Here is a 15,272-nt window from a genome sequence, read left to right as displayed (position 1 = left end):
GTAACAATAGTCGACAGCCCAATGGAAGCCAAAGGGCACATACATACAAATACAATCAGTGGGAAATAGGAGCCAGGTGTACGTCATCAAAGTTCCGTGACACCTAAGTTCCATTATTCTTAAAACTATAAAACAACTTTCATTAAATATTATAGCTTAGTATTTATTGAGCCCTGTACCCAGGAATGAGACAAATGCTTATGTTCTGTTTCTGTCTAATCAGACAGTTGAGGGGGGGTCTACTACAGGCACCGTATCTGCTCCCTTTTTCTGGGCGGACCCCCATCTAATCTCTTTATCTAACTGATTAGAGTTCTAAACGACCTGAGAAGGCCATTCCACTACAATACGGTCTCACAGGATATCTCTGTTGACTCTCACATTTTTCATAAACTACATAGAGACATTGGCCTTTCTGTTTGTTAGAATGAGCCGGTATAGCCATCATTCTTTCGGTCACTTTCTATCATATTAAATATATAACGTACTTCTAGCGAAGTTTAAAATAAAATAAAATCCAAATTAAATTTGTGCTACTTTAACAGATATCTTTCTGTCAGGAACCTACATATTTTGTTGGATAAATCCATTTCATCTTTTGGATGTTATATTCAATGACCTCAAATTACCGATATTTTGTGTCTCTCTCTCGAACGCAGGTGCCTGACATTTCTTTTCAAGATATCAGCCTTTGTCAAATTGGTTTCAGTTCTCCACAATGATACAATCATATCAGTATTTTCTATTTACCTTAGCTTGACTGGCTGACTGGCTGGCTGGCTGGCTGGCTGGTGGTGATACAGAATTACAATGTGTCAATAGAGTCATCGGGTATCATTATTAAAAAGGGACAGAAACAGGCACAAAACACCGAACCCAAAGTAGAAAATGCTTTTCTATCCACATCAAGGATGCGTTAGATAATTACTGAGTATCCTTAAGTTTAAGGCATGAATCTAAAAAAAAAAAAATGACAGAGAAATATCTGACTTCATGCTGCTAGTATACAAAGTATAGACATCAAAAATACAAAATGATAAATACTGTAGGTTGAGTGTTCATTTGACTTCTAGGTTCTCAAATCAGTTCGAGAAACTCTTGTGAGAAACTCCTGATGTAATGAGAGGAACCCCTGTGTCCCCCCCCCTGGGCTAAATGTGGAGTATCAATTCAGAAATTGAATACATAGTCTTGTTATCAAAGTATTGGTCAACCTCTTAGCTTCCTGTGTGACCGTTACACCTACCGTAACCTCCTACGCCCCACCCAACAGTAAGGGGTACGTCCCAAATGGCACCCTATTTGCTATATAGTGAACTACTTTTGACCAGAGATCATGGTCAAATGTAGTGCACCGTATAGGGAATAGGGTGGCATTTGGGACACAGCCGATGACTTGGCAGCAGTGGGCAAACACAGAAGGACAGATGTAACAGTCTTTCAGGAGGTCAAGCCTGCCAGTATCAGATTCACTTCAAACACAGCGAGTCAAGAGCCCAGTCTCAGTGTTGGCATTGGGGCATTAGAAACAAGCAGAAGCTGAGAGACTCTGCAGTAGTTAAGGTTCCGATTTTGTTTTGTTGTTGTTATTTTTGCCTACCGAGAGAGAAAGAAGAAGGTTCTGATAGCGTTGAACGTTAGCTTTACCAGAGAGAGAGAGAGGCAGGAGTTGGTTTCCCACCCAAGAGAGAAGAGAGAGAGAGAGGCATCTGCATCATGGCGGCGACCCTGTGCCAGGTGATGGGCTTTGTGCTGAGCCTGCTGGGGGTGGGTGGGATTATAGCCGCCACTGGGATGGACCAGTGGGCGACGGAGGACCTGTACGACAACCCTGTGACCGCCATCTTCTCCTACTCAGGACTCTGGAGATCCTGCGTCCGGCAGAGCTCCGGATTCACAGAGTGCCGACCCTACTTCACCATCCTGGGGCTACCAGGTACGTACACTATACCAAATATGCCTGATAAAGGTTGACTGAGACCAAAACATGGGTGACTTAGATCCATTAAATGGTTTGCATCAAGATCACTGACGTGCTGGAGTTTTCCTTATTTTTAAACGTTCACCATTGCCAACCTTACTTCCTGGGGCTACCAGGTACGACGAACGCCATTGTCCTCATACAGTGGCAGCAGCCTCTACTCTACACAGTAGTGACCATGACCCAAGCTCTTTGACTCAACATGTAATAATAATAGTAACTTGTTTGATTTACTGTGATAGTTTAGTTTACTCAGTTACTATGGATCCAGTTCAATAGTTCATTGAATGCAACTGACTAAAGTAAGTTGGACAAATTCCCATTTTATTACACATAAAGCCGAGAAAGTCAGGAAACGTAGGACATTAGTTTATGCTAGGTTAATTTACACGATGTATGAATAGATGGTAATATTAATGGATTAGTAAAAGTCACACCACTTTGGGGATAGACTCAGAATCATAATTGAGAAAAAGGTCAATATTGTAGTGTGGTGATTGGGGAAATATCTAAATAGTTTGGATTTTTGTTCCCTGAGAACCACATATAAAAATAAGGTCAGGCGAGGCACACCCTTCGTTAGTTACGAAAAGCGCGGAAACTCTTAATGAAAATACAACCGTTGCCCGAAACTGTGACAGCAACTCACGAAAATGTTTTGCATACACCTGATAAGGTTCGTTCCCTGTTCAAGAGTACATAGCGATCAAAACCAGATGATAGACAGCCATTTCATGACTTCATTTACATCACGGAGCCAAGGAGGGGGTTTGACATCGAACAAAAAGGGAACCTAAAATGGCCGCCACAAAGATTATTTTATCGGCTTTATGCTGGGTGCATTGGGTCAGTTTTTGATATCTGCTGCCACAGCCATGTAGGGTTTACAGAACCATCATTTCTCAGTTGTAACATCTCCATTGAGCTCTGTATGTCGAGTACATGTCAAAGGTGTGGCTCTGTCTAAAAGATATATTACATTTGTTTATACTGTATAAGTACACATTAATTAGTGGAATAAAACAAACATTTGTTTCCTTTCACTTGACTTTGAAACAAACCATTTTGAGCATTTCTAATCTAGTTTCTGCAGCAGTGTTTGATCTTTAAGAGTGCGTGTTAAAAGCAGGAAGTGAGATTATCTTCCTGGAGAAACAAAATATAGTTTCAGTAAGGTGGGTCATTTTAAAGAATAGTGTTCAAGGCCATGATCAATAAAAGGTCAAGTTTGTTTTTGTCTCACAAAATCTAGTTGTGTTGATTTAAACAACTTTACTAGATCAGTTCAATCTTTTTTTTTAAAACAACCTAGAGTTGATAGACGCACCAGAGATATTTGTTTTAGCACGGGTTGCGTTTTAATCCACCACATCCGTCGATTAAATCAAATCACATTTATTTACATAGCCCTTCGTACATCAGCTGATATCTCAAAGTGCTGTACAGAAACCCAGCRTAAAACCCCAAACAGCAAGCAATGCAGGTGTAGAAGCACGGTGGCTAGGAAAAACTCCCTAGAAAGGCCAAAACCTAGGAAGAAACCTAGAGAGGAACCAGGCTATGAGGGGTGGCCAGTCCTCTTCTGGCTGTGCCGGGTGGAGATTATAACAGAACATGGCCAAGATGTTCAAATGTTCATAAATGACCAGCAGGGTCAAATAATAATAATCATAGTAGTTGTCGAGGGTGCAGCAAGTCAGCACCTCAGGAGTAAATGTCAGTTGGCTTTTCATAGCCGATCATTCAGAGTATCTCTACCGCTCCTGCTGTCTCTAGAGAGTTGAAAACAGCAGGTCTGGGACAGGTAGCACGTCCGGTGAACAGGTCAGGGTTCCATAGCCGCAGGCATCTGCAGTGGAATGTGGCAGAGTTACAGCCCTGTTTGTCACGAGATATCCCGGAAAATCGGTCTTCTCATGAAAATGTCTGTGGCTGTCACGGCTGTTGAAGGATGAGGACCAAGGTGCAGCGTGGTGAGCGTACATTTTCTTTATTAACTCAAAATGACGCCAAACAAAAGAATAAACACTACAAAACCAAACCGTGAAGCTCAAAGGCTATGTGCCCTAAACAAAGTCAACTTCCCACAAAGAACGGTGGGGGAAAAAGCTACCTAAGTATGGTTCCCAATCAGAAACAACGATAGACTGTCCCTGATTGAGAACCATACCCGGCCAAAACATAGAAATAGAAAATCATAGAAACACAAAACAGAATGCCCACCCCAACTCACGCCCTGACCAAACCAAAATAGAGACATAAAAAGGATCTCTAAGGTCAGGGCGTGACAGTAGCGTCCGAACGGTTTGGCCTAACAACTAAGATGACTCCACTATGGAAAGAGGAGACTCTCACGAACACGATGGTGTTCTACAGCCCCCACAAGTGTCATGGGACTTGTCTGAAGGTAACCCGTTACTGTTTTTTTTTATGTATGGAAGCATGGAAGTAGTTTTGTGCCAGTCCACAAATTTTTTTGGGGGGTTAAATATGTGTCCAAAAAACCTAACATTTTTCCTGAGCTTTTTTATATCTCCTAGATATAGGACAGACACTTCCAAACCATATTACTTATGATTAATTTTTTTAATGTCTGTTTTGCAATTTATGAATGTGTTATTTAATACGTTTTTATGGGCTATAGCAGTAAAGGCCAAACTCTATATTTGATCAGAAAATTATATATATTTTTAAAATTGAGACCTAAAGGGGTCCAAAAATTCAAAACCAAATAGCTAAATGACCTTCTTAAAATAATTCAAAATGTTAGCTTAGTAGACCCCCCCCCCACACACACACAAAAAGGCTTAGACTTTTATGGGTTAAATAATTGTATACAACTACATTCAAGAGCAGGGAGTGAGATTATCTTCTGGGCACAAAATGTAGTTAAGTGGCCCCTCAAAACAGCAGTACTATAGGGCCTAATCAATACAACAAACAGGAGTACTATAGGGCCTAATCAATACAACAAACATGAGTACTATAGGGCCTAATCAATACAACAAAACAGGAGTACTATAGGGCCTAATCAATACAACAAAACAGGAGTACTATAGGGCCTAATCAATACTAATAATAATCAATGGTTTGACCTGTAGACTAGTCTATCTGACTGTGTTTTGGTTTGACCTGTAGACTAGTCTATCTGACTGTGTGTTTTGGTTTGATCTATAGACTAATTTATCTGACTGTGTGTTTTGGTTTGACCTGTAAACTAGTTTATCTGACTGTGTGTTTTGGTTTGACCTGTAGACTAGTCTATCTGACTGTGTGTTTTGGTTTGACCTGTAGACTAGTTTATCTGACTGTGTGTTCTGGTTTGACCTGCAGCTATGCTCCAAGCTGTGCGGGCCCTGATGATAGTGGGGATGGTCCTGGGAGCCATCGGTTGTCTGGTCGCCATCTTTGCCCTCAAGTGTCTGAAGATGGGGAACATGGAGGACAGCGTCAAGGCTACCATGACGTTGACCTCTGGGGTCATGTTTCTGCTCGGAGGTGAGGTGATGTTTTGGTGATGTTTTGGTATTGATGTTCATAACTGGCAAGTCAAATAATTCTGATTCAAATTTGGGTTTAAAGCCAAAAAGACACATTTCTGTGATCTGAAAATGACAATGTAATTTCCATCCTCCTAGGTGTTTGTGGCATTGCTGGAGTGTCGGTCTTTGCCAACCTAATCGTTAGCAGCTTCCGGTTCACCACCTATGCAGGTGGTGGATATGGAGGAGAAGGAGTACTGGGGGGAGGATTAGGAGGAATGGGAGGATCTCTCACTCCCAGGTACATTAAAGCCCTCAAACAGCCTTTTATTCATTATTTGAATCGTCACTGTAGTCTAATAAATCAGTGTGTGTGTTTTTTATTTTAATTGAAATAGAGTAACTCCAAGTATATATTTGTATAATTTGTGTAATTGAAAACGCTCGGTCTAAACGTGTGGGCGTGTCAATGCAAATATATTTACGTACACAGCCCTGATTGGTGGATAGGATCGTCTATAGACTCTAGAGCCTACCCAGGTTACCTCTTTAAAGTAGGAGGATACATATGCAAATAAAAGATGACTGGTCATTGGTCATAATAATCAGATCAGATTGTGATGTCATAATCTGGGCCAAAAATTCCAGGCATTATATTTCAAACAGCTCTTACAGAATTTTGGGGGTTATTTTTGACCTCATAGTGTGGAAATACCATCAAAACAAATAGGAAAATCAAGTTTTTTTTAACTGCACTGGCCCTTTTACTTGCAATATGAGGATTCACTTTTGTTGAGTCCCAAATGGCACCCTATTCCATATATAGTGCACTACTATTGACCAGAGCCTTATGGGATAAGATATGGCATTTGTTTCTATTAGTGGACATGAACAAGTGGTATAAAATGAATATGTGGGTCCTGGTCAAAAGTAGTACACTATGTAGGGAAGAGTGTGGCATTTGGGTGGCAAGCCTTGGTACATAAGCTGGTATCTATTATAAAGTGATGATGCCAATTTGTAATTGTTTTAACGTGTCAATGTATCTCTTTGGTTTCTCAGGTACACCTTTGGCTCCGCCCTCTTTGTGGGGTGGATAGGCGGAGCCGTGCTGGTCGTGGGAGGGGTTATGATGTGTATGGCCTGTCGGGGGATGGTTCCACCAGAGGAGAAGAGACAAAAGTAAGTTTCATTTTTCTCCACCATATCATGAGTCAGAGAAACATGCTCATTCCCTCAATAAAATGACATCATTCTCAAGAAGAAAAAAAACATACAAGAACCTTCAAATCATGAAACACATGCCTCATACACGGCTTATAAATTAAAGTTATAGTGTGACCAAACTTTCAAGTAATTCCTGAATATTCCCGTGTTATTTTTTAATCCATAATCATTTTGTTTTCTTTCTACCTCAGTTATGGGATGGCCTACAAGCCTGCTTCCCAACACACAACAGTTTACAAAGCTAACACCAGACCCAGAACGGCCTATGACGATTCTTTCAGAGCCCAGAGTATGGATGGAAGACAATCCAACCAGCAATATGTGTGAAGAATATAATATTATGTACCGTTAGGTTTTAGAGGTTCTCTGAAAACTAAGCAAAACTGTTTTAATGTATCGATGCCAATCTCATGTAGCTCTGAGGGACTTAGAAGATTTCATAGAGGGTTGCTATAGAGGTTGCTATAGAGGGTTGCTATAGAGGTTGCTATAGAGGGTTGCTATAGAGGGTTGCTATAGAGGGTTGCTATAGAGGATATCCTTCATAGAGGGTTACGTTGAAGGAAAACCTTCTTCAGGTTTGATTAGTTATTTTTGTACTTGGAGCTCTCTTATATTCTATGTTTTTGTTATTCTGCATTTAAGGGGACAATATTGTAATTATCTAATGCATCTGTATTAAAAGTCAATCAAATTTCCAGAACTTCATGTTTGTTTTTTTATTTTCAAACGCAGCATAAAATATATAAACAAGGTTAATGAACAATCCATTTCTTCACACATTGATTTGAGAAATATTTAATTATTTATTCATTATTTATTCATAGTGCAAATAGTGGGAAATATGTTATAAATATGAATATTGGTAATTTTCTTTAAAATGAGAAAATAAAAAATATATATTAACAGTAGCTATATCAGAATCATTTAAATAAAACAAACAGTATAACTCCCCAGTGGCAGAAAGTATTCCGCACTTTTGCTTTTTCCACATTTTGTTTTTTTACAGCCTGCATTTAAAATGGATTAAATTGATATAGATTGCATTTAAAATGGATTAAATTGATATATGTGTCACTGGCCTACACACACACACACACACACACACAATATCCCATATTGTCAAAGTGGAATTAAGTTTTTAGACGTTTTTACAGATTCATTAAAAATGAAAAGCTCAAACTGTCAATAAGTATTGAACCCCTTTGTTATGGCAAGCCTAAATAGGTTCAGGAGTAAGAATGTGCTTAACAAGTCACATAATTAGCTGCATGGACTCACTCTGTGTGCAATAATAGTGTTTATCATGATTTTTGAATGACTACCTTATCTCTGTACCCCACACATACAGATAATTGTACGGTCCCTCAGTCGAGCAGTGAATTTAAAACACAGATTCAACCACAAAGACTAGGGAATTTTTCTAATGCCTCGCAAAGAAGGGTACCTATTGGTAATTTAAAAAAAAGAAGCAGACATTGAATATCCCTTTGAGCATGGTGAAGTTATTAATTCCATTTTGGATGGTGTATCAATACACCCAGTCACTACAAAGATACAGGTGACCTTCCTAACTCAGTTGCCGGAGAGGAAGGAAACCGCTCAAGGATTTCACCACGAGGCCAATGGTGACTTTAAAACAATTACAGAGGAAAGAAGGAAGCCTGTACCGAATAAAAAAATATTCCAAAACCTGTATCGTGTTTGCACTATTATTGCACACATTGTTCATGTATTATGTGACTTGTTAAGCACATTTTTACTCCTGAACTTATTTAGGCTCGCCATAACTTTCTGAAGGCACTATATCTCCTGATTATTAAAAAAAACAAGTCATTACCACATTCAAAGTACCAACATAGTTCGAGTCCTACCAAGAAAGTCCCTATATATACACGGAACAAAAATATAAAACGCAACATGCACCCTTTTCCAACATTTACCGAGTTACAGTTCATATAAGGAAATCAGTCAATTGAAAATAAAAATCATTACGCCCTAATCAATGGATTTCAAATGACTGGGCAGGGGAGCAGCCTAGGTTGGGCCTGGGAGGGCATAGGCCCACCCAATCAGAATGAGTTTTTCCCCCACAAAAGGTCTTTATTACTGACAGAAATCTGTCCGGGTGGCTTGTCTCAGACAATCCTGTAGGTGAAGAAGCCTGATGTGGAGGTCCTGGGCTGGCGTGGTTACACGTGGTCTGCGGTTGTGAGACCAGTTGGACGTACTGCCAAATTATCTAAAACGACGTTGGAGGCGGCTTATGGTAGAGAAATTAACATTCAATTCTCTGGTAACATCTTTGGTGGACATTCCTGCAGGCAGCATGCCACTTGCATGCTCCCTGAAAACTTGAGGCATCTGTGGCATTGTGTTGTGTGACAAAACTGCACATTTTAGGAGTGGCCTTTTATTGTCCTCAGCACAAGGTGCACCTGTGTAATGATCATGCTGTTTAATCAGCTTCTTGATATGCCACACCCGTCAGGTGGATAGATTATCTTGGCAAAGGAGAAATGCTCGCTAACAGGGATAAACAAATTCGTGCCAAAAATTTGATAGAAATACACTTTTTTAGAGAAATATGCTTTTTGTGCGTATGGAACATTTCTGGAATATTTTATTTCAGCTCATGACACATGGGACCAACACTTTACATGTTGGGTTTCTATTTTTGCTGAGTATAGTTTGATCCTGGAAAATTGAATAAAACTGAAAGGCTATTTATTCTGTTATTGTTTTATAACTGGTATTACACGCCAGCTCCTCATCACGATGGAATGGATCTTCTGTTATTGTTTTATAACTGGTATTACACGCCAGCTCATCACGATGGAATGGATCTTCTGTTATTGTTTTATGACTGGTATTACACGCCAGCTCCTCATCACGATGGAATGGATCTTCTGTTATTGTTTTATAACTGGTATTACACGCCAGCTCCTCATCACGTTGGAATGGATCTTCTGTCAATCGTTTTAAAACTGGAAAAGAGTCATTCATATATCACATAGGCCCATTGAAAAATAGATTTCCATCTCAAAAAGGCACTCATCTGGATAAATAAAGGATACATAGCACTAAATAAAATTTAAAAAAACAGGAAAAGTGCATTAAAGCCCTCCTGCTCTGCTGGTTGAGGAGCTCCACACGCTGGTTCCTGAGGTTCCTCCCAGGCCCATCTCGGTGCTCCCTCGCCCACCTAGGGACTGAGACTGGCCCCCTACCGGCAGGGACAGGAGCTCCTCGATGGACGACAGTTCTAGGTCGCTCTCCTCATCCGATAACTAGGACAAAATGGAACATGTAGGAATGTTGAATCACTCGTGTAGGTATCACACAAAGAAAAAGAAACAGGCCCATGCTATATAAGTATTGAGAGAGAAAATATACAATAAAAGTGTATTGATACATAGAGACATTATAAAAGGCTCATACATGCTTAAAACAAATTATAAAGAATTATATCTACAACCTTAAGTAAAGTGTTAGAGTATACAGTGCCTTCAGAAAGTATTCATACCCCTTGACTTATTCTACATGTTGTTGTGTTACAGACTGAATTCAAAATGGAGTAAATTGATATATATTTTTTCACTCATCTACACACAATACCCCATAATGACAAAGTGAAAACATGTTTTTAGAAATGTTAGTAAATATATTGAAAATGAAATACAGAAATATCAAATTCACATAAGTATTCACACGAGTCAATACTTTGTAGAAGCACCTTTGGCAGCAATCTAGAGCTGTCAGGCTTTCTAGGTAAAAGGCGCTGCATGCCCAATCCGATGTCTGCATTTGCCGTGCAGCATTTCCGGTGATACGGCCTCTGTTGAGCAGAGCTGTTGTGAAGGAAGTTCTCAAGGAAGTGAGTTTGTGTTTATACAGGATGTACCGCCCCCTCCTACCGTCAACCAATTATGTCATTGCGGAGCTATACGTAGCCCTCCACATTGTTACAAAATTTGGTGGTGCACGGCGATGCGGTACAGAGGCCTCTGAATTTGGCCTCTGCATCCCTCCGGAGGCTCCGCAATTGGTTCAGTATTACTTTAGTGCCTTGTTGCAAGCACGATGCAACAAAGCACTAAAGGCACTTATTCTGTACAGGCTTCCTTCCTTTCTCTGTAATTGTTTTAAAGTCACCATTGGCCTCGTGGTGAAATCCTTGAGCGGTTTCCTTCCTCTCCGACAACTGAGTTAGGAAGGTCGCCTGTATCTTTGTAGTGACTGGATGTATTGATACACCATCCAAAGTGAAATTAATAACTTCACCATGCTCAAAGGGATATTCAATGTCTGTTTTTTTTGTTTACCCATCTACCAATATGTGTCCTTTGCAAGGCATTGGAAAACCTCCCTGCTGTTTGAAATTCACTGCTTGACTGAGGGACTGTACAGTTAATTGTATGTGTGGGGTACAGAGATGAGGTAGTTATTCAAAAATCATGTTAAACACTATTATTGCACACAGCGAGTCCATGCAACTTATTATGTGACTTGTTAAGCACATTTTTACTCCTGAAGTACAGTATGTAGGCTTGCCATAACAAAGGGGTTGAATAATTACTGACTCAAGACAATTCAGCTTTTCATTTTTAATTTGTAAACATAAAAAAAAAAAAAAAACATAGTTCTACTTTGACATTATGGGATTTTGTGTCTAGGCCAGTGACAAAAAAATAAAAATGTGTCCATTTACAATCCAGACTGTAACACAACAAAAATGTGGAAAAAGTCAGCGAGCGCTTTCTGAAAGCGCTGTATTTGTTACCTGTAGGGTTTTTAACGCTGTCCTGGGTTTGGGTTTGGGTAAGACCTTGGCTGCTGCTGGTGGCACCACCACTCTGGTTCCTCCTACTGGCTTGTTCATTGGAGAACTCAACTGTCTCTCCAAGCTTCTGGTCAGCGTTTTAACTACAGACCCGGACAACACAAAACAAGGGACCCAGCTGAAATAATCCTGATACTTCTTCAATACTCATTATTCAAAAACATAAAATTAGAGCCCTGGGCAAGATGAAAACTTACTGTATAGCAATGCAATGACAATACAAATTGTAGAACTGTAAGGTTTACATAATGAGATGATACGTTTTTGGATTCATGGTAGATTGGCCCTTATTGTGGGCTAAAACAGATCCAAATAAACAAACCGGTCGGACCTCCACGGTGGGTTGTTAGACTTGTAGGCCCTTCTGAGAGATCTGTGTCTGTCCCAGACCAGTCCTCTCCCTGGGTAGAACCAGACATTGGGTACATCTGCCTTGGGCTGGATCCAGACTGCACCACCCTCACAGAGGGGCCAGACCTACTGCCAGGGCTGGTGACAGAGACACCAGACCTACTGCCAGGGCTGGTGACAGAGGGAATGTCTTCTCCTGATGCCTCATCCTCAGAACTGAAGGGAGGGGTGCTGAAAGAGAAAGACATATACATATACTGTAAACATGGCAGTGGGGTACGTTCAGTAGATACTGTAAACATGGCAGTGGGGTACGTTCAGTAGATACTGTAAACATGGCAGTGGGGACGTTCAGTAGATACTGTAAACGATGGCAGTGGGGTACGTTCAGTATATACTGTAAACATGGCAGTGGGGTACGTTTCAGTAGATACTGTAAACAATGGCAGTGGGGTACGTTCAGTATATACTGTAAACATGCAGTGGGGTACGTTCAGTAGATACTGTAAACATGGCAGTGGGGTACGTTCAGTGATACTGTAAACATGGCAGTGGGGTACGTTCAGTAGATACTGTAAACATGGCAGTGGGGTACGTTCAGTAATACTGTAAACATGGCAGTGGGGTACGTTCAGTAATACTGTAAACATGGCAGTGGGTACGTTCAGTAATACTGTAAACAGGCAGTGGGTACGTTCAGTAGATACTGTAACACATGGCAGTGGGGTACGTTCAGTAATACTGTAAACATGGCAGTGGGGTACGTTCAGTAGATACTGTAAACATGCAGTGGGGTACGTTCAGTAAGATACTGTAAAACGGCAGTGGGTACGTTCAGTAGATACTGTAAACATGGCAGTGGGGTACGTTTCAGTAATACTGTAAACAGGCAGTGGGGTACGTTCAGTAGATACTGTAAACATGGCAGTGGGGTACGTTCAGTAGATACTGTAAACATGGCAGTGGGGTACGTTCAGTAGATACTGTAAACAGGCAGTGGGTACGTTCAGTAGTACTGTAACATGGAGTGGGTACGTTCAGTAGAATACTGTAAACATGGCAGTGGGGACGTTAGTAGATATGTAAACATGGCAGTGGGGTACGTTCAGTGATACTGTAAACATGGCAGTGGGGTACGTCAGTAGATACTGTAAACTGGCAGTGGGTACGTTCAGTAGATACTGTAAACATGGCAGTGGGGTACGTTCAGTAATACTGTAAACATGGCAGTGGGGGTACGTTCAGTAGATACTGTAAACATGGCAGTGGGGTACGTTCAGTAGATACTGTAAACATGGCAGTGGGTACGTTCAGTAGATACTGTAACAATGGCAGTGGGGTACGTTCAGTAGATCCTGTAACATGGCAGTGGGGTACGTTTCAGTAGATACTTGTAACATGGCAGTGGGGTACGTTCAGTAGATACTGTAAACATGGCAGTGGGGTACGTTCAGTAGATACTGTAAACATGGCAGTGGGGTACGTTCAGTAGATACTGTAAACATGGCAGTGGGGTACGTTCAGTAGTAAGAGTACTTGTAAACATAAGCAATCAAAACCAGTAAAATAGAAAAAAACCTATTCCTGTAATAACTTCAGGAAGCCTGCGGAAAAAAACTTTTTTTTATTATTATTATTATTTTTTTTATTATTTTACATTTTAAGCACATGCCTCTGTGTAAACAAAAAAAGAGTACAACTCTTAGCGGTGGAATCACGGTCAGCTCGTGCGTCGATGAAGAACGCCATAGCTGCGAGAGAACTAATGTGACCGGGCAGGCGGTGGGGTACGTTAGTACTACTGTAACATGGCTGGTATGTTTAGTAGAATACTGTAAACATGGCAGTGGGGTACGTTCAGTAGATACTGTACATGGCATGGTACGTTCAGTATTACTGTAAACATGGCAGTGGGGTACCGTTCAGTAGATACATTTTGAAATCATGCAGTGGGTAGTTCAGTAGATACTGTAAACATGGCAGTGGGGTACGTTCAGTATAGACTGTAACCATGGCAGTGGGTACGTTCAGTAGATACTGTAACATGGCAGTGGTACGTTCAGTAGATACTGTAAACATGCAGTGGGTACGTTCAGTAGATACTATGGGCATACCTGTTCTTTTTTATGAGTCCTGGTGTCTTTTGAGGTTGTGGAGCTTCTCTTTCCTCAGGGAGCTTTCATTCATGGTGTCTGTTGCTTTTTGGACTCTTCTCCGGCTAGGACATCCCTTCTCTAAAGACAACATGTTAATGTGCTAAGCGATCTGGGGGATTTCAGTTTACTTCCTGAATTGAGTAATTGAAATATATTGAGGCCAACCCTGGTACTAAGAGCAGGAGTGGTGTGTGAACGTAGAAGACTGAGTGGCACATTCCATGGAGATGAACTGTGTGAATGCTCTTGGACCTGAGGTAGGTACAATCGGAGGTGTGTGTTGGTCCTTACTGCGGGACTGGCGGGGTGGTACGGTATGATGCCTGTCTGGGTAAGGTAGGTACGGTGGTCCCTGGCTCCTCTGCAGGGCGTGCACCTGCGCGTCAGCTTCTGGCCACTCTTCCTGAGCTCCAGGAGGTCTGCCTTCTGTTTGACATCTGAGATGTCGCTGACCCAGATACCAACGCGCTCAGGCTCTTAAAGACTTCTTGGTATACCTTCTGGTTCCTGGAATGTAACATACGGATTTAGATATAGATCACTTCTCCCATTAGGCCATTTGTTATAATAAAAATGACAGATTTTGACTTCAGCTTAGAGAGAATACTGTCTGAATATATGGATTTCCTTGCATAGGGTGTTCACCATAACATTGTTATTTAATTAATGTTCATTGAAATATTGTTATTCAATAGAGAATTCAATTCCAGAAAAACATTAGTTCAACCCGTATGTTCTTACCATATATGGTTCCACGGTTAACAGACCATCTACCTCTGAGAATGTAGCCTCGATTACAGTGAATAGACCGTCCTTGGACGGGTCAACAGTTGGTCGCTGACTCAACAGAACGCTGTCCATGCTCTGTGGGCAGAATGGCGTTAACTTGAACGTCAACTCACAACTAGTTAGTTAGCTGCAATTCGGGGTGTTGGATAACATGAGCTTTTTTAAACGAAATCGGCGGAACACAAAACAAATTGAGCCATATATATATATATACACACACACAGTATATATAAACTTTACAACGCAACATAATTATTTTCAATATCTGCCCTCTACATAAAAAAAAAAGATGTATTTCTGAGTGTTTCCCTTTGAATCGCGATAGAAACGGCCCTCAACATTGATTGACCAGGGTTAGAGAAATAAAATACCAAAGATCTACAGATGATAAATGACGACGGTATCAACGTTGATTTTGATTGGTCCAAAGTGCAGAAGCCCTT

General features: G+C 40.8%; 2 protein-coding genes across 3 annotated transcripts in view; one reads left to right on the top strand and one right to left on the bottom strand.

Annotated features, from left to right (window-relative positions):
- The first annotated feature begins 1,445 nt into the window (after positions 1-1,445).
- LOC112068791 (claudin-18) lies at positions 1,446-7,393 on the top strand. Of its 2 annotated transcripts, none has more exons than XM_024135996.2 (5): positions 1,446-1,936; positions 5,315-5,479; positions 5,620-5,764; positions 6,526-6,645; positions 6,882-7,393. In XM_024135996.2, exons 1-5 carry the CDS (start codon positions 1,717-1,719, stop codon positions 7,015-7,017), a joined length of 786 nt encoding a protein of 261 aa, XP_023991764.1. In that variant the 5' UTR covers positions 1,446-1,716; the 3' UTR covers positions 7,018-7,393. The 2 variants fall into 2 exon arrangements, with proteins under 2 accessions (XP_023991764.1, XP_070294403.1); XM_070438302.1 differs by lacking the exon at positions 1,446-1,936 and adding an exon at positions 2,007-2,097.
- A 47-nt stretch (positions 7,394-7,440) lies between these two features.
- The window catches only part of dzip1l (DAZ interacting zinc finger protein 1-like), a 39,469-nt gene continuing 31,637 nt past the window's right edge, over positions 7,441-15,272 (bottom strand). The window contains exons 16-18 of the mRNA XM_070438300.1: positions 11,856-12,115; positions 11,474-11,679; positions 7,441-9,980 (exon numbers count right to left, since the gene is read on the bottom strand). Of these exons, the coding sequence (XP_070294401.1) occupies positions 9,807-9,980; positions 11,474-11,679; positions 11,856-12,115 (640 nt within the window). The 3' untranslated portion in view covers positions 7,441-9,806. The remainder of the gene's footprint in view (positions 9,981-11,473; positions 11,680-11,855; positions 12,116-15,272) is intronic.

The sequence above is a fragment of the Salvelinus sp. IW2-2015 genome, unplaced genomic scaffold (assembly GCF_002910315.2).
Source record: "Salvelinus sp. IW2-2015 unplaced genomic scaffold, ASM291031v2 Un_scaffold741, whole genome shotgun sequence".
Taxonomy (NCBI): domain Eukaryota; kingdom Metazoa; phylum Chordata; class Actinopteri; order Salmoniformes; family Salmonidae; genus Salvelinus; species Salvelinus sp. IW2-2015.
This window is presented reverse-complemented; position numbering and strand designations above follow the sequence as displayed.